The sequence below is a fragment of the Dysidea avara genome, chromosome 4 (genome assembly GCF_963678975.1).
Source record: "Dysidea avara chromosome 4, odDysAvar1.4, whole genome shotgun sequence".
NCBI classification, from domain to species: Eukaryota; Metazoa; Porifera; class Demospongiae; order Dictyoceratida; family Dysideidae; genus Dysidea; species Dysidea avara.
In genome coordinates this window covers 31,179,112-31,199,603 of record NC_089275.1, presented here as the reverse complement: position 1 = coordinate 31,199,603, position 20,492 = coordinate 31,179,112, and the positions used below count along the sequence as shown (strand labels likewise).

Sequence of the window (20,492 nt, the reverse complement as noted above, 5' to 3'; positions counted from 1 at the left end):
TTTAAGAATCTGTCATGATAAAAAGTCAGCTAGATTTCATAAGTGTTTTGTCAGATCTAGTCATATACATAAATATAAAACCTTCATTAATTTTACTCTGCAAAAATGCAAACTATGAAAAATAATCATTCCTTAAATGTTGTTTTTACTTGCTGCGTAAACTGTTTTAAACCATATACAAGCACACTAACCATCTTCTGAAGTCCTCAGTGTAGCTGTAGCATTAGGACCTGCTCCTGCACTAGTGTTAGCATAAATGACAAAATTGTAAGTTGTGTCTCCATTAAGGCTGGTAATAGTGCCATCAAATGTGTTGTTATCATAAACAATCATAAAAGTATCTATTCCATTAGAGTAGATAACAGTATAATTCTGTACAATTCCATTTGTTACAATTGGAACACTCCATGATAACTGTACTGTAGTTGAAGTCACTGCCTGTACTGTAAATCTTGTAGGTGCTCCAGGTACTACTCATAGAATGTATAACATACTGAAAAATAAAATAACAGAAACTTACCATCCTCGTGTGTTCTCACAAGTGTTTCATCAGTTAACACACCATTATGCACTACATTTGGCTGTTCATTTTGGTCACCAAAGGAGAATGCTCTAATACGAAAGCCATAGTAGGTGAATGGTGTCAACCCTGACACTATAGTAGTCTGGTTACTAGTATCATCAATAGTGTCTAAGGTGATGTTTAGTATCATCATCTCGTTATCTGGTATTGATGAATAGAGAATGGAGTAACCTCTGATCTCACCATTTGGTGACTCAGGATATTGCCATGATAATTGCACTGTAGTTGAGCTGAGTACCATCACCATAAATCCTACTGGTGGGGATGAACCTGAAACAGTATTATGCCATGACAGTATTGCTAGACATTTCAATGTGTGTATATTATGTGTACAATAGTACATTATTAACAAATTCAAGACACTAGTCGAAATAAGAATATTTCAGCTATTTCAATTTCAAGATTTCTATGCTCCTGCTTATGATCAGTGTTGGGAAAGGTTCCCTTTTAAATTCTGTATGCATTTAACATGTGTGATTTCTGTATTATCTATAATGGCTTTGTCATAACCAAGATATGATATGTGTTATCTTTTAGTCTTATTTTTGTTCTTTTTTGCTAACACTGAAGCGCCAGTAGTGATTATATTATTCAGTATACAGGTACAGTTTACAAAAAGAAATAATAGGATGATGGAGATTACTAGCCATGAGGCTATTGTTGTCCAAATATTGAGCAGTACAGTTTTGCGGAGTGCTCTAAAATCACCTATTATCATACTTTTTGATAAATGCCCATTAAACCCAAATTATGTCACCTTCAATGGCCAATAGTTTATGACATGTGTATTGATGTTTCAGCTTCAAATAGTATTCCATTCTTTTAGCTGGTTGCTATAAAAGAGGATTTCATTTCTATGTGACATTTATTATAGTAATATTGTCTGACTGTTCTATTAGAATTTCGGACTGCTCTATTAGAGTATCTTTTAATTGGAATTATGCAACCTGCATATTTTCCTACTGTAAAAGCTTTACAATCTCCTCAATCTGCTAGAATAATTCCTGATTCCCACACATACCTATTGTGCCCACAATTATGCTGGTGTATTTGCCACATCATAAACATTACCAATAAGGAATGATTATATAAAAGTTGTTGCCATACCTACCAATCTACTCAGAACAGATAGCAAATATACAGACAGTACTACAGTAATAGCTTGTGAATCAGTGTAATCAATACTAAATACATGTGCTCATCACATGTTCATAATCCGTATTCAAATCGAACAAAGTAAAGCTTATCTGCCTGAAAGTTTAATGCATTATATTTACGGCCTTAATTTCTGACACACTGCAATTTGCTACTTTTGCATGGAGTTATTTGCTATGGTGAATTTTAATATGCATATAGCACACATATAGAGTATGTTCAAATCTCACTGTATGGATCAGTTAGAATACTGAAGACATGAGTCAATTCTCCAGCTCCAATTCTAGTATATGCCCTTACAGCCACACTATACATTGTAAAGGGATCTAGTCCACCAATAATAACTTGATAAGAAGTGTTTGTGGTCACATCAACTGGTATACTAATAGCATCTGTATCAAGTATGTTACCAACAGAGTAGAGGATTTCATATGATGTGATGATTCCATTGGTTACATCTGGTTCAGACCAACTGACATTTATTGCTGTGGAGTTGATCTCATTGACAAATAGACTACCAGGAGGACTAGGTGCTGTAAAATAATAAAAGTACGTATTCTGTATAATAATGCAAATTGTATGGAAAATACAACCATATGTGACTGGATTTTGGAAATCACCTTTGTGGGTGCATTGTTGATTCAGAGAAAAATGTATTTAATAATTTAAAGTTTTGTTATTCACCAGCCTTGGCAGCTACGCGTTTGGATTTTTCAGCAGAGATGGAGCAATTCACAACCTTTAAGAGCAGCTAGTGGTCAAGGTAATCCCTATAGAGTTTCCCACCATTTTAAATAGGTTTTTTCACTAGTGTTGCTGTATCACAAGTCCTCAAAAAGGGGTGGAGGGTGGGGGGTGGTGGGGCGGGCAAGAGATAGACTACAGAATGGATGAGAATGATAACTGAAGGCACCAGACCACAAAACAACCTGTCAGAGGCAGGAAATAGACTGAAATTTCACAAAACAGACATGCATCATACATTCAGCTCCCTGCTCGTCAGTCCAGAGTGTATGAACCCCCCAAAGCACTTCCCTGTTGTTCACAGGCCTGTACAGACATCTGGGGTGGTTATACAGGCCACCATAGAACAGTCCACCAAAAGCAGACCCAAAAAGGTGAAGGCAAGTTTGATATGGAAATTGTTAGCCTGATAGTGCAGTAACTTCATGCTGGTGTTATGTCACTTTTGGCTTTTGCACCCATATGGTTGATTTTGCTAAATCCGGTCACATATACAGTACATGCACGTATGCATAAGTAGTCAATGAGCAATTCTATATCATACAAACAGTACCTGTAGTATCATAATTCTAAGTGAAAAATCATAATTTCTTTTAAAGGTTATTAAAAGTTTTTTCATTTTTGTACAATGCAAGTGACAAGTAGCTGTTACCTTACAAGAGATGTTGCATGTAAAATACCACCATTCAAAATATTTATTTACATCAAAAGTAATTGTATTATCCAGTATCTGTCCAGTATCCAAGTATGAAGAGAAGAAAATTAATGAATGGACAAAGTGAACAGGCCAAACAAATGGAAATGTATGAAACTTCCATCAACTCCAACATGTTAGATCTAACTATATAGTTATTTTGTATACCCAAGTTATTGCTACCATATGTCACTACATATCAACTTGTACCCAAGTTTGAAATGGAAGGCCAGAATACATAAACAGAGAAGGAATTGTTACATCATAGTTAATTTGGCAAAAATGGCTGCAGGTATAACATAGCACTATTCAATAGAAAACCTCTACTTTTATTGTTTGCATGAATCTTTTTGTAGCTAAAGTACTCCTCTAGCCAGTCTCCTCATGAAGTTTGTACATAAATACAACTTTTAAACTGGAGTCAATATCTACTGTTCAACATGAAAAGAATGCAAGAGGAACCACCTTATTTTAGGGCAACCAGTATTTATTTACAGAGTAAAGTTTATATACTACAAATAATAAAGCCACCAAATAATATTAATGGAAGCTGTGCTAATGAGCAACAGGATTTGCAGCTGGAGTTGGGTTGTGAATGGGAATTGTATACAGTAAGACACAGTAAACTATTCACAGTGCAATATTCCAAGGAACATAGTGATGATCTGAGTCAGCATTTTGTTTAAAATAAAATATAAATTGTAGCTGTGTCCAAGACTGACATCATTTACTTACTGTCTTCATCAGTTGTTGCACTAACAAATACACTACCATCACCCTCAGCAACAGTAGTGGCAAACACTTGAATCTGATAAGTAGTGAATTTCTCCAACATGTTAATGATAATTGAAGTGTTGACAGTGTAGGTATTATCAGCCACACCTCCAGTAGTGAACTCAATACGATATGATCTCACAATACCATTGGGTGTTGTTGGTGGTTGCCAAGTTACCATAATAGATGTGGAACTGATATTATGTGATGTGACTTGTAATGGAGCACTTGGAGCTAGGAAGAACATTTCAATAATACAATGTGAAACTATTTACTATACAAAAGGATTCATTAAGTATAAAAAGGATTATAAAGTTTCAAGTATCTGTCATGACAATATTTGATGCCTCAAATGACTTTAATATTAACTTTCCTTATGAGCCACTATGAACTGCCCGCCTAGCTTATTATTGTTTGACTAAGAACTTCAGAGAGACATACAGTAATGTAGCTTAGAATGCATCCACATGTATAACTTTTCAGTTCTCACAGAAAGACCTCACACAGAACGGAGATGTGCCTTACAGCTTAGTAAATATTTGTTTCCCTATAGAGACCAATGCAGTAACCTTAAAGCATTGAATGATGACCAGAAATATAGTGACTTAATTATAATATATAATTGTACCATGATCATGTGAAACTTCAAATGTATTGCAGGTGTATGTCAATGCTCAAGCCACCTCTATATTTTGATGATGGGTGGCAGAAGGTAGTGTTGCCCCTATGTTTGTTGAAGTGAATGGAAAATTCCTGGGGATACACAGAGATTACTAAGTCTCACAATCAAATGTCACTACCATTGTAAGTGAGGTGACTCATGAGAGGAAGGCTACCTCCATGTCTACCATGTCAAAACTATAGCGAATTAAGCTACTTTACTAAGTTTATTTGTGTGCACATGGGTTGTTAGTATGTTGGGTAGTGTGGTTAATTTAGACACATAGTATGCGTATATTATATGAACCATGACTCACTTTGGTTTTGCTGACGGCTTTATCAACAGTAAACTACTGATGACTGAGGAGATATTTTATAGTTAAAACATGCTTACAAAGGATATGACTAATATGCATCCCTCCCGAGAGTATGCAGGGCTTAAGGGAGAGTGCATGCATATAAAATTATTTATAGTAGTTACATCCTGAGGAATCGTGTTACACATACTGTAACTGGTATTATTCTATACCCCACTAGATGAAACGATTATAGATAGCAATTTATAGTAAAAACTGTTGGAGATCGAAATCAGTAGAAATCCTTGATGGATTAGATGTTTTAGATTCTTTAGCGGTGCCATATCCATCTACCCACTATTAGTGAGTTATCCATGAAGGAGACAAGAGTTCATCGAAAATCATTTTATTTACTCAGGTGAATAATTAGGCACTTGTTATTAGAAACTTGTTTACCATTTAGACAAATAATTTCATGGAATGTGTGAAGTTACACCATATTATGGTAAATGTAGCCACAAAGCATGATGTATCACTTATATACCACAGATTACTGTGGTATGTCAGTTATATACCACAGTGCAGTGTTCTTGATCTCCACAACAGGTGTAGTATAAGTGCAATACAACTCATAGCCATGGTTTTGTATTAGCTAGAATGGGCTGACAAGGTTTCTATGCTATTTAGATACCTGAGAACGATGTAACCGAGGCTGCCCACAAACTTAATTACCGAGACTGCAGGCCAAGGAAATTAATTGTGGGTAGCTAAGCCCACATCATCTGAGGGGCTCTAAATAGCGTAGAAGCCGACATCAACCCATTTTAAAGAAAGAATGAGAGAAAGTGGTAAACTGTGCATGCTAACATTGGGATTTATCCTTAAGTCGAGTTAATCGTATCAGTGCCACTGCACTGGAATGACATTCATAACCGTTGCATGACAATAGTGCTAGTATCAAGTAGTCACTATTAGAGTTGCAATGCTACAGTGTGTAGATGTATCGATATATTGCCTCTGGTGTATCACGATACAGTGATATATTGCGTGATACAAAGTGGAGTCTAAGCAATGGTATATGCTGTTTTTTAATGTTTTTTTTTGTTTTTTAAGAGAAATAAGTGAGCTGATTTTTCTTTGAGAAGCATTACATACTATTCAGTTTAACCACAATGTACAATAATTTGATTGTCAGCCATGTTAACACACCACGATATGTCGGTATATCACGATACGCGATATATCGATATGGTTTGACTTGTATCAATACAGCGATATTGTCTTAAATCGATACGATACACGATATATCAATATATTGTTGCATCTCTAGTTACTACGCCGGGCTAAATTTGTCTTGTCCAGAAAGTAAGCTATCAGAAGCAAACTGTGAGTGCTAGAATTGAGATTTATTCTTCGAGTTTGTGGTATCAGTGACACACTGTGCCGAACATTGGCCAGCTTAATTCCATGAAAATAGATTGATACTCCCTAATATAGCAGTCAGTGGAAACTGGAAACTGCAACAGAACATTCAAATGCATTGTACATAGCTCATTAGATTAATATTCTCTAATAGAACAGCCATTTTATATTGACATACTCTAATAGAGCATTCACTGATAAAAATGTTCCAAGATAATTGTAACAAATGATGCTAACTTAGGAGCACAATGCAAGTATAATAGGATTACTGTAAGAACATAATGGGTAAAAAATTTAGGGAATTCCTGAAAGCATTTTGGGCAAAATTTTGAGCATATTTGACTCAGACCTAGGTGTATTGAATGCCTAGACTATCTGAACACTAACGATGTTTCTTGTCCAGAAAGTTAGCTAACGTAAGGACATTTTACTTTTGCTTGATGAATGTTGTAAACAACCACCAGCGGGACCACAGGTTACCACCAATTTGGTAACCCTGCCACAGGTTCCATTGGATTAAGTAACCTCAAATACCAAAGGAAATATTACGTAAAATTTTCCAAGTAATATATAAACCATGGTTACAAGGTGTATTGCACTTATCAACAGTAAACTTCTGATAACTGAGTGTATGTATATAAGTATAATACACCGATGAGAGCCATGGTTCATATACTGTATACCATGTGTCTAAATTAACCCACATTATGCAACATACCATAATTAGCTTTATTTTCATGCAAAGAAATTTCATGATAAAAATTTTTGAGTGAAAATATTTTCGTATAATTTACATGAATGACTGCTCTATTAGACTAGTTCGATCATTTGTAAATTTTTTGTGCAAAAAAAAATCTGCACAAATTTTGCATGTGAAAATAATTTTACAACAAAAACAAATCGCGGTACTAAATAACAACCCATACACACAAATAAACCCATAAAACAACTTGCACTTAATTTTTCATAGTTTGGCATGGTACACACATTGGTAGGCTTTCTCTCATGAGTCAGAATTGTAGTAACATTCAATTGTAGGACTTTGTAATCTCCGTATATCCCCAGAATTTCCACTCATATCAATAAACGAAAGAGAAATGTTACCTGCTGTCACCCAGTCTAGAGAAGCTGAATCCAGTGGTCAAACTCTTACTGGCTGGGGCGATTGATCACCCAGTATAGCAAAGGCTATAAGCTTTTGGCAATTGATCATACTGGAACCCACCATGGGCTATTAGCCTGCTAATAGGAGTTAGTGTCATGTGCCTTAAACTACAGGTGAGTATATGTATACTTACTGTACCTAACTGCAGGTGAGTATATGTATACTTACTGTACCTAACTGCAGGTGAGTATATAATACAGTATATCCTCACCTGTTCCCAGATAGATATCAAATAGTAATGTAGTACTGTTCAAGTAGGGATCACATCAAAAAAGTGACACGCATCGCCAAAAAAAGCTTCCTTTAAAAATCATCCTTGAGACATCTTATGTAATGAAAACCACCTTTATGGAATAATACTAATCCATCTAACATGAAACACAGTATTAAAAACAAGAAAACACTTTCAGGTGGCAGGATATAGATTTTTTTAGAATCACTAAAACTTGAAATTTGGTCCACTTCACTCACTGACCATGGTCGCAAGGCTAGAGACCAAACAAGCAGTACATGGCCACCATTTTATGCCACAATAACAAATTCACTGGTGGAATGTGTCTTTTGGGGTTTGAACGAGTGTGGTCCGTCTGTACCTTGTTTTATCTTCAATCATGTTAGTTGTTTTCTTCAAGCATTGAAACCATATCGAGGCATTAATTTTCCGTATCAACATTTTCTTTCAGCAGTATGTTTATATGCCACAGGTATATTTCAGAAGCACTTCAGCCCCGGTGCTACTACAAGAGGTATACTAGCTAGATATCTACAAATTTGCAATTGGGGACCCGTTCACGATAGATTCGCGACCATACCTATCAAATAAAGATATAGTTGGACTAATAGTGACAATTTAGCTATTTACTTAACAGTAAACAAGATGATCTCACCCCTTATTGGTCTAGCTAGCTGCACACCCCTTGGTTGACTCGAGATACTCTAATACTACAGTCACTCTAATACAACAGTCATGTATTATATTCTAATAGAATAGTCACTGGAACTAGCTGTAAACCTAACCTAACTAGTATTTTAATTTAATAATCTATGCAATAAAAAGTAGTGAAACAAGAGATGAATGATGGTACAGTATTACAACATTGCTTGGTGAGAAAGTCCCTACTTTGGCACATAGCAACTTTCCCACCGAGCTATGCTGTAAATCCGCCTGTAATACCATCACTCATTTCTTGTTTCACTACTTTTTATTGCAAAGGTCCCTACTTCATTTAAATTAACAATTTTTATAACACTAGTATATATACTGTATACTCACCTGCGGTTTTAGGACTATATGGTAAAATATAAACCTGGCGGCATATTAAAGTTTCACATCATCATTGTATCATACAGTATGGTAATACTTATAGGGATCATGAAGATTTAGGATCTTTTTGGCCAAACATATCACCCAAAACTAGCCTCACAATACCTTGATGGCACCTTGGCAGAATAACCAAGCCCAAAATTGCCTTCAGTACAACCAGAAATGTTTCAATAAAATTTCTACGAAATTAAAAAAAATGTACGCGTTAGTGGAATTTTCTACTGACTGACTGACTGACTGACAGATTGTTGCTTTCAGACAAGCATAACTAGGGCTATTGGCTTGATTTTTTCAGTTTGCTTCAGCCCGACAGGTCCTTTTGGCATACTGCTGCAGTATGGTACAATGCATGCATTATGAACTTATTTTTGTCTTCCTTTGTGTCCCATTTTTGCAGAAGCCCTTCTCTTTCTATACTTCAATTGTTATGCTGTGTGTACAATGGGCTGAACATAGCTGAAAGCAAAGAGTAATGGCAACTTCCACTTTCGAGTCAGTATTGATAGTTTAGGCACGCAAATTGATGACTGGATTGATTGCAGAAGCACTACTCCTACTGTCCTTCATTTGTAGCACTGTGTAATGGGCTGAACATATTTAGAAGCAAAGTGTAATGGCTACTACACATTTGAGTCAGTAATTCATAGTTGAGGTGCTTCTTCAGATGAAACATTAACTCTGGCTCCATTGTTTCTTTTGATGTAGTATGCATGGGTTCACTAGTCATAATAATGTTACAAAAAGGTAAACAAACAAGTATAAGGGAAATATTAATTAGGAATTTAAGTTCAGTTAGAGATCAAGAAAAAAGTATGGAAACAAGGGAGGTCGCCTACACTTGCAGATATACTAGTGGACATTTAATCCCTAATCAGTTATTTGTATAGGCTGAAATTGGCCTGCAGGTGTAGGCAAGCTCCCTTGTTTTCCTACTTTTTTCCATGATTCCTAATGTAACTTCTTTTTCATTATACTTATATAATGTATATTACATATATCACATTTTTGCTATAAACTTATGTACCTGCCTCATCAGTCACTACAGTAACACTATCACTAGCTTCACTTGGTGTTATAGTAACTGCTAACACATAAAATGTGTAATTAGTGAAGGGATCCAGTCCTGACACCAACACAATCACATCACTAGAGTTCACTTCCATCATCTCCATGTTATCACTACTACCATACACTACAGTGTAATAGCGTAGGATCCCATTTGTGATACTGGGTGGATCCCAGGTGACCTCTACTGTAGTAGAATTGATGACTGAAGTTCTGACATTCTCGGGTGGATTGGGTGCTATGAGCAGGTAAAAATTATAACATGTGTCATAACATTGTATCTTCTATTACTTCTAATAGAGTAACTAAAGTAATTATTATGTTTAGACAAAATAATGAGTTAGGTGGCAAACTACAGCCAGTGCCAATGTATAACCAATATTTTACATCAAACAAGAAAATGTCGTTTTCATATTTCCATAGATCTATAACTGCTGAAGGGAAATATCCAATTTTGTTGTGAAAACTCTCTGTGGGTGGGGCACATTCTATTTCAAATTTGTCCTGAATCTGCAGAGCCATTCATCTTGTTTTCTTCACATTTTTTAAATCTTATTTTTCATTTTGCACCACTTAGAAAATTTGCTACAACTTGTCCATGCATACTTCAGTCAATTATTCAAATTTGTAGGACAGTAGAAGTGTCATACAACACATCATTTTAAAGATAAATTTTTGTACAGATTGGATAAAACATGGTGGAGTTGTATATATGTGTGATTATTTAAAAAACATTAAAGCCATATTTTCTACTGAATGCACTACAAGAATAGGTTGAAAATTGGTTTGTAGATATATTAGTGACAGTAAGAGTGCCTTTGGTGGTTTGAAATGAATCTAGATAAAGACCAACAAGTTATAACACAAACACCAATCGTGTGTATCAATCGCATGATATAGTTTCATAAATAAAAATAGTTCATTGTCACACCTACCAGACCAACCACAAAAAGGATAAATTGAAAATTAAAATTTCAGTAGATTAATTGTCTTAGAAAAGACTTTCAGTAGAATAGAATAGTCAGGTTTAAAACCTGTGAGTTATAATGCAAAAAACCAACTACCTGCAATTAAATACTCTAATAGTGCAGTCATGCTATTAGAGTAAGTATCTATTGTAGTGCTCAGCTATTGTACAAGTCACCATGTAGAGAGTTTAATTATAAGCAAGTTACCCTATATAGAGTTCAGCTACAGAGAGTCACCCCATAGAGAGTTCACCAACAAAAATGACCTTGTAGAAAATTCAGCCATAGATATACGACTCCTAATAGGGATCGGAAATGGCATCACGCACCAGAAATAGGCTTGTTTAGAATGTTATGGGTGGTTTCCATAATTTGTATTGCATACAAATTTAATTGTCCCATAATAAAGTTTAAAGGTTTTGCGAGAGTGATTTAGAACTTAAGAGCGAATTGTGCTACTATCCTACTAGCTTTGTTCCACAGCTTTGCATTAGATTAAAACTTGAAAGACAAATGATTATGCTAGACAGTAGCTGTGCACAGTTAGGAGAACAGAAACACGATGGTACAACAACACCTATCCAAGTTGTAATCAAGGAAATATGCAGCATTTAAACCAGAGTTGTAGTTTACAAACTATACTGTTCAATTCTAATGACCAAAGGGGTTCTAAAATACCATGTATCGTCGATACCAGAAGGAGTACACAACTGCTACAGGAACAGAAATGTAGCTTGGTGTAGAAGCAATGCTGAAACAGCACGATATGATGAGTTTCTTCTGTGGGAAAGGCCAGACAGTGTCTTCCACCAAAGGAGCTTGTATTGCTCAACCTTAGAGAACTTTCATATTCTACTAAACCTACACACACTGATAGTCTACAGTAAAGAGAAATGTTAGTCTTTTCATACTCTTCAAAGTGGTAACAAGCGAAACATGTTTTGTATCTAACCAGTGATGTCAATTGTATAGGTAGTGTACTGGGCACATGATGCCGTTTCCAATCTCTATTAAGAGTTGTGTATCTATGATTCAGCACTCAGTAGAGAGTTCAGCTACATTACAAGTTACCCAGTAGGGAATCTAGTTACATTATAAGTCACTCAGTAGGGACTGTGGCTACACTAAAAGTCTCACTGTTGAGACACCAGTAGAGAGTTCAGCTATATAAAAAGTTGCCCAGTCACCCTGTAGAGAGTTCAGCTACATACATGCAACAAGTCTCCCTCTAGTGAGTTCAGTTTCGTAACAAGTTTCTCTGTTGCAATTGGGAGTTCAACTATTTTACAAGTCTCCCAGTTCAGCCACATTACAGTTTCCCAGTCAATAGTACAAATCACCTAGTACAGAGTTCAGCTAGGTATGTTACAAGTCTGAGTTCAGCTATACATTACAAGTCACCTAGAGGTTTTCAGGTACCTACAATACAAGTCATCCAGTATAATATAGAGTATTAAATCTGGAACTTTTGATTACCATGCTGATGCTCTAGCAATTTAGCTATGCTGCCACATGCACGCACGAACGCACACACGTACGCACACACGCATGCACACACGAACGTACACACGCACACACACTCTTACCATCTTCCAATGTCCTTGCTGTAGTTGTAACATTATGACCTGCTCCTGCACTAGTGTTAGCATAAATAACAAATGTGTATTCTGTGTACTTGTTGAGATTATTAATTGTGTCTTCAAATGTGCTAACATCATATGTTACCATTAAAGTGTTTGTTGTGTTAGAATATATCAGAGTGTAGCTCAGTAAAATTCCATTAGGAACAGCTGGAACATCCCATGATAATCGTATCCTTGTAGATGAAATAGCTATTGCAGTGAATCTTGTTGGAGCTTCAGGTACTGTGTAAACAAGCAGCAATATGCACTTACAAAGTTTGCATATAAATAACTATATCTCACCAAACTCATCTGTTTGTACACGTATTTCATTAGTTGCAATTCCAATGTTCAAAACATCTTGCCCATTTTGACTCCCAAAAGAAAAGGCTCTAACACGAAAGCCATAGTAGGTGAATGGTGTCAACCCTGACACTATAGTAGTCTGGTTACTAGTATCATCAACAGTGTCTAAGGTGATGTTTAGTATCATCATCTCATTATCTGGTATTGATGAATAGAGAATGGAGTAACCTCTGATCTCACCATTTGGTGACTCAGGATATTGCCATGATAACTGTACTGTAGTTGAATTGAGTACCATCACCATAAATCCTACTGGTGGGGATGAACCTGTGGCATAACAATTTACATGTAAATGTATCAGATTATATATACCCTTATAACTAGTTTAGAAAATGATCAAGAAGAAAAATATAGATACTATGACTTTTAAAGGCATATAAATTATTATCTTTAAAAAAGACTGAACCAATTTAGCTCAAGTTTTGTATGCAAAGTGTTTCATTCCTAAAATTTAAAGCATCCTGCAATTAAGTTACATACTATAATAATAAGTCGTTCTCTAATAGAGTGTGTGGCAAACTAAAACAGATCAAGGCACACGGTAGTGTGTCACGTGGCCTAGAAAGTTGGAACGTCACCACACTAAAGGCATTTTGACAGAAAACCACCAGGATTTTGATTCTGTCATCATTTCAGTGCTACAAAGCCTACATTTCAGTCCTTTTAATACATATGTACAAAGATAAGATCAAAAAGTATAACAAAGCATTCACTTGCTATAATACAACAGTCAGGAAACACCAGAAACAGAAATAATGCATTCACACTGTACTCAGTAGTACAGAAAGCCAACAGGCAAATAGAAGACAACATTTATAAATGCACTTTACAGTTATAAACTGCACACAGTGAAGAAAATGAGACTAATAAGTTTGAATTTTTGTGCCAAAGATCAAGACACTCTAACAGAGCAGTCAGAATTTTAATGTTGTTAATTGACAATGCTATATATTTCTCAGAAGATATCCAACGAGATTCTTAGAAAGTGTATGTCCTTCATTCATCCAGCTATACCAAACAAAGTTATATAACTTGTGTACTAGAGTTCCATTCTTATCCTATTAGTGGATTTATCCTAAAACTTCTTGCCCCCCTTACCCCTCCCCCCCCCCCCCTTTCAGCAGTGGCTTCTAGATCTACCTAGGAATTTAAGCAAAATATTGAATTTTGAGCACTGTGCTCAAAGCATAATAAACTGATTTGTAAGTATAGTTGGTTTAAGCCTTTTTTATGATTAAAAGATTTGACTGTCCTGGTTAAATGTTAATCCACACAAAAACAGCCAAGCTGTGAAAAAAATGGTGTAGCCTAAGGTGAAAAATGTTGTGAATTCAAAGGTGGCCGCCAACAAATGGCTGCAATGATGTTAATGGTAATAAATTTTAACCATGCACACAGCCATTATTAATTTTTTTTGCATTAACATCATTGCAGCCATTTCTTGGCAGCCACCTTTGATCTCACAACTTTCTCTCCCAGGTATTTTAAAGCCGGCCATTTTTCACAGCTTGGCTGTTTTGTGTGGATTTCACTTCTTTTCATACTTTATAAGGCCCAAAAACCAGCCTATGGCTGACTTTGAGGCTTGTTTTTATTCTGTTTTATGTGGATACAATGATTATTGAATTATAATTGTATTTCGTTGCATGATTTAATTCAATATTTGATATTATTGTAATACTCTAATAGAATGCACTTTTTTGAGGACTTCTAATAGAACATACATAGAATGTTCTAGAACAATCTAGTACTTCTATTGATAGATCTATGAAATTACAAACATTTGTCACTTTGATTATAAGTAGATTTTGAATAGAACTTTCATTTATAAAGCAGAAATTAAGTGAAGTGATCAACCAATGTAGCAGTGGTTCAGTGGTTCAGTGGTTAAGTTAGGTATGGAGGTCCCTGGTTCAAACTCTGGTAAGTTTCCTTTTGACATTTTTCTACACCTTTTTACCCTGTGGTGACTGCTCTATTAGAGTATCTCAAACCTGTCATTTTACATTTGTTTGGTTTTTGCTTAATACCTTTGAATAAAGTTACAGCAATAAACTATCAAAAGGCACTGCTACAATGATCAGCCTATCTACACACCAATTTTCAAGTTATACCTATGCTCGGTTTACCCTGTAGCCTTGACAGAAGTTTGATCTTTTTTACGTGAAAAAATTAAAATGAAACTTTGAACGCCCATATCTTGCAAATGGCTGTTGCAAATTTAATCAAATTTGCTGTGTAGCATACACTACCTGGAACAGTTGTAATGCAAAAATCATGTGCTTTGGAGAAGGGGTTATGGAGCTATGGAAGCATGAAAAAGTTATTAAATTTTAGAAAAAGTCTCTAAAACTCTATTGAATCATCAAACACATCCAGAGGCTAATTTCTATGCCACACACTACAGTATGTAAGTAGCACTTACTGTATGGATCAGTTAGAATACTGAAGGTATTAGTCAGATTTCCAGCTCCAATTCTAGTGTATGCTCTTACAGCCACACTATACATTGTAAAGGGATCTAGTCCACCAATAATAACTTGATAAGAAGTGTTTGTGGTCACATCAACTGGTATACTAATAGCATCTGTATCAAATATGTTACCAACAGAGTAGAGGATTTCATATGATGTGATAATTCCATTGGTTACATCTGGTTCAGACCAACTGACATTTATTGCTGTAGAGTTGATCTCATTGACAAATAGACTACCAGGAGGACCAGGTGCTGTAAGAACACAATATGATTGCAATATAATGTAAAAATACAATTTTAAATTGTACAGTGGTTATTTTGGATCATTACAGTCTGCAAAGGGGATGTAGGTTAGAACAAAACCATGGATTAGTCCAAGGGAATGGTATTATGATACATAAAACTAATAACATATAGTCTCAGCAAGATGAAGATGAAGTCACCATGAAACAGCAGGATGGAATTTGGGTAGGAACTGCAATACAATTATTTAGTACAGCAAACAATCACAAAATGTATTTTACATTGTCACATTATTATGTGTACTTGGTAACATTACCATTACATTGATTAACATTAACTTACTATCTTGATCAGTTGTCACACTAACTATCTCACTGCCTGTTCCGTCAACAACAGTACGAGCAAAAACTTGAACTTGATATGTAGCAAATATCTCCAACATGTTGATGACAATTAAAGTGCTTAAGCTGTTTGTGTTATTAGCCACACCTCCAGTACTGAATTGAATACGATATGATCTTAAAATACCATTGGGTGTTATTGGTGGTTGCCAGGTAACAGTGATAGAAGTAGAGGTGATATTGTAAACTACAACATTTACTGGACGACTTGGAGCTACAGTAAGTAAAGACTTTTATCACAGCAATATGGTACTTATACAGTGCATACATACTTAATGTATTAATATCCTTAATATTTACCTGCCTCATCAGTTACTACATTAACTCTATCACTAGGTTCACTTGGTGCTACAGTAACTGCTAACACATAAAATGTGTAATTAGTGAAGGGATCCAGTCCTGACACTAATAGTGAGATAGAACCAACATTTATACCACTACCAACATCCTGTCCCATTCCTGATGAGATTACATCACTAGAATTCACTTCCATCATCTCCATGCCACCACTACTACCATACACTACAGTGTAATAATGTAGGATCCCATTAGTGATACTGGGTGGATCCCAGGTGACCTCTACTGTAGTAGAATTTACAGCTGTACCAATGACATTACGAGGTGGGGTGGGAGCTATGAATAAACAGATATAAACACAAGTTACACTAAAAATTATTATAATTTACTTCATTGTACATAAGTCTTTGCATAACAATATCTGCTAGCTAAAAGTTATCCAACCCAAAAACACCTTCGCTGTAAAAAGGCACGCCCAAGAAACTGCAAGTACCTGGAACCCAATGTAAAAAAAAGAAAAAGAAAAAATAGCTCAGCTGAAGTGAAAAGTAACTGGTAACTTAAAGAGCTGATACCTGAAGTGGCCAAGAATACAACTACTAAAGTTTAATCCATGCAAGAACACCTTGGCTATAAAACACGTGTGTACATGAAAGTAACTGGCAACTGCAATGGCTGATATCTGAAGCGGCCAAGAATGAATGGTCATATACAACTAATTCAAAAAATTTAATACTGAACCTTTATAATTCAGTTGTGTTCTATATTCACTCTTGCTGCATCGTAAAGTAATTTCTTTTAACTCTAATTGGCTGGTAATTTGGCCGCCTTTTTTTGCTCTATTACACTGACTATTAAAAAAGGCGGCCAAATTACCAGCCAATTAGAGTTAAAAGAAATTACTTTACGATGCAGCAAGAGTGAATATAGAACACAGCTGAATTATAAAGGTTCAGTATTAAATTTTTGAATTAGTTGTATATGACCATTCATTCTTGGCCGCTTCAGATATCAGCCATTTCAGTTGCCAGTTACTTTCATGTACACACCTGTTTTATAGCCAAGGTGTTCTTGCATGGATTAAACTTTAGTAATTGTATTCTTGGCCGCTTCAGATATCAGCTCTTTAAGTTACCAGTTACTTTTCACTACAGCTGAGCTGTTTTTTCTTTTTGATTTTTACATTGGGTTCCAGGTACTTGTAGTTTCTTGGGTGCGCCTTTTTTACAGCGAAGGTGTTTTTGGGGTGGATATCATTCATTTTTGTCAGTGATAGACTCTACATTTGGTTTAAAAGGTAATTTTTTTTTGGAAATGAGCAATTAACATTAATGCAGAATATTATCTTGGAGAGTCAGTAAAATCCATACATAATAATGATTGTTTCATAACACCGTAAATTCGGAAGTATGAATTTACGGTGTAGTATGACTGTTCTATTAGAGTAAATCTATCTTTACTGCCTGCATGTGACGAATATATCTCATATCTGTGCATGTTAAATGCTTCAGACACCTAATTAAACTTGCAAGTGACTAATTAGTTCACAGTTGCTACACAGCTATAAATACATTTGTAATTGTTATCACCATAATCATTTATCATGTTACAACCATTTTTTAATATTTTGGTCACAACTTCAGGATTAGAGCAGCAGAGAAAGGAATAGAGGACTCAACCATCAAGACTTGTATATGGGAGATGGAACAGTATTGCGATGGACAATGCCGGTACTAACCTCTCAAGGGTGTTGTAGTACAGTATAGATGCAAGACCAGAGCCTCGATCGTCACCTTTTGACTGTGGTCACAACTTCAGGATTGGAGCAGCAGCGAAAGGAATGGAGGACTCAATCATCAAGACTCAGGGAGATGAAATAGTATTGCCAAGGATAATGCCAGCACTAACCCCTCAAGGATGTCACAGTGCAGTATCAATACAACCACTCCAACCAGTGCAAAAGACCAGAGCCTCGATCATCACCTTTTGACTAAAATTTTTATACTTGATGAAGCAATTAAAACAAAAAAATTGTAGTACTTATACTTTCATGAGGGAGCATGCCCCCAGAGTCCCAGACTCCCTTGCCTGTTCAGCAGAATAGTAGGATTGAGCCTTACTACCACTTTCACCTTTATTCTTGGCCCGGATGTACATATCGGCAACATAATACAGTAGCTGTAGATAATGCTAGTTAATGCCCCTAGGCAGAGCTATAGGGGTGGGAATTTTTCCTTACTATCACACTATCACAGTAGTTCTTCTCGCAGTTCTTTGCTTGGCCATCATCAACTGCTGTCAAAACATTAGTGTCATCCCCCAGACCCTTCCTCAAGCATGCTTATCACACAAAAATAACTTAATTTAGCAGTGCACAAACAATTATTGACAGCTTATACTATATTAAAGTACACTTACCGCATTGTTGAACCATGACATATACCACCAGAATCCACCGGATTGACAACTAACACGTGATCTATTTAGGGGAAATCTCGTGGAAAGTCCCTAATTACCTTAAGTGGACACTCGTAATACGTGGTTTTAAATTGAATGGTTTAAGAATGTAACTAGATGGTGAGGCGTACTTTAATCGGCTCGACTTTAATGAGAACTCGAGCCCCTCGTGAGAAACTACATCACTTAAGCAACGCTTGAAGAAGTAAGAGTCAAGAATACTGAGGTACTCTATGGTATATGCCGGTCTTGAATGCTAACGAAACGAGGAGTGAAGTTTGTGCAACGTGTCACATCGCCACACACTGATTCACCGTGTTTGTGCGATAGGGTTTATGGACCTGTCCACCAGATGCTGAAAGGAAATTCATTCCACCACATGTTGAAAGGAAATTCATTCCAACTTGTGAAGTTATTGATATAGTCATTGTTGGGGTCCACGGGGACATCGATGATCATTTACCAGTCAGCTGTAAGTAATGTCACAACAGAAGGAAAGAAACCATTTCCATACCCCTATGGCATACTGATTTTCCTCAACCACAGAAATGTAGAACTTTGGTTGCAGGTGGAAAATAAGCACCTTTTTACTCAGTTACAAGAGATTCACCCAGCTGGGATAAAATGTTGAAGTGAATGTCATTAGTACTAACTTGTTCATCAGGTATTGGACAATTCCAAGTATCCAGATTATGTAGTTGTCCTCATATTCAAGTTTACACGTTTAGGCAAGTTCCACAACGTCCTATAATCTATTACTATATCAGTGTGGAATAATTCTTATATGATATTTTGGAATAATATTGCGAAACCGGCCCTACATGTAAATAACTCACAGTAGTGGCCGCAAGTCTTTTAATTGGGCATGCACTTTGTAGTTTCTTGGCCGCGCGACTCACTACCGTGAGTCTTGATTATTAGTTTTAATGTCGTATCAATATAACAGGTGGGTGGCACATGCATGTGTAAAACATTTACCTTGATTACATACATAAATTCTGCAAAATAAAAATGTAGGACAGTATAGATTTGTATATACCTTCTTCTGCTGTAGTTCCAATCACAACATCAGTTTGGTTACCACAACCATTATCAGTACATGCTGTCACACTAATAGTGTAATCAGTAAATGGATCCAGTCCCATAATATTGTACATTGTATCATTTCCATTAGTACTAATTGTGATGTCATTATAGGTCACCATGTATGTTGTTATTATACCCCCTGGATTACTGGGTGATTCCCAGTCTACAACAAGTGCTCGTAACATTCCACCAGTAGTAACTGTCACAGTCAATGGCAGTGATGGTACTGTAAATAAAAAAGTATGAACTGTGAATGCACACACTACAAGTGGTTCTTACAAGTGTTAGTAGTAAATGATAGTGATCCATGTTCTCCTTGTCTGACAGTCCAAGCACTGATATTGACTATGTAATCAGTATTGTGGGTTAGTCCAACAATCATTATAGTCAGATCAGTGATGTCCATTGAATGAGTCATACGTACAACATGGTGGTCACTTGTTAAAACAATGATTGTGTAGTTGCGAACAATTCCATTTGTCATTGCAGGTTCTGACCATGTTATATTTACAGCAGTAGCATTAATGGACATCACAGTAATATCACGAGGACTACTAGGAGCTATAGAAGACACATAGTTCATATTCCAATAATAATACAAAAGTACTTTAAAATCTGTTGTATGTAGTACATACTGCATCACATTTACTAAAATGTGTATAACCTTCAAACATGTTAGTAATGCACACAAAAC

General features: G+C 36.0%; 1 protein-coding gene across 1 annotated transcript in view; it reads right to left on the bottom strand.

The window, feature by feature from the left end:
• The window catches only part of LOC136253752 (phosphatidylinositol phosphatase PTPRQ-like), a 48,519-nt gene that overhangs the window by 14,509 nt on the left and 13,518 nt on the right, over nucleotides 1-20,492 (bottom strand). Inside the window, exons 8-19 of the mRNA XM_066046411.1 lie at nucleotides 20,078-20,359; nucleotides 19,752-20,024; nucleotides 16,259-16,591; nucleotides 15,900-16,172; nucleotides 15,264-15,566; nucleotides 12,776-13,105; nucleotides 12,437-12,715; nucleotides 9,842-10,120; nucleotides 3,912-4,184; nucleotides 1,969-2,271; nucleotides 521-853; nucleotides 192-470 (exon numbers count right to left, since the gene is read on the bottom strand). Coding sequence (XP_065902483.1) covers nucleotides 192-470; nucleotides 521-853; nucleotides 1,969-2,271; nucleotides 3,912-4,184; nucleotides 9,842-10,120; nucleotides 12,437-12,715; nucleotides 12,776-13,105; nucleotides 15,264-15,566; nucleotides 15,900-16,172; nucleotides 16,259-16,591; nucleotides 19,752-20,024; nucleotides 20,078-20,359 — 3,540 coding nt within the window. The remainder of the gene's footprint in view (nucleotides 1-191; nucleotides 471-520; nucleotides 854-1,968; nucleotides 2,272-3,911; nucleotides 4,185-9,841; nucleotides 10,121-12,436; nucleotides 12,716-12,775; nucleotides 13,106-15,263; nucleotides 15,567-15,899; nucleotides 16,173-16,258; nucleotides 16,592-19,751; nucleotides 20,025-20,077; nucleotides 20,360-20,492) is intronic.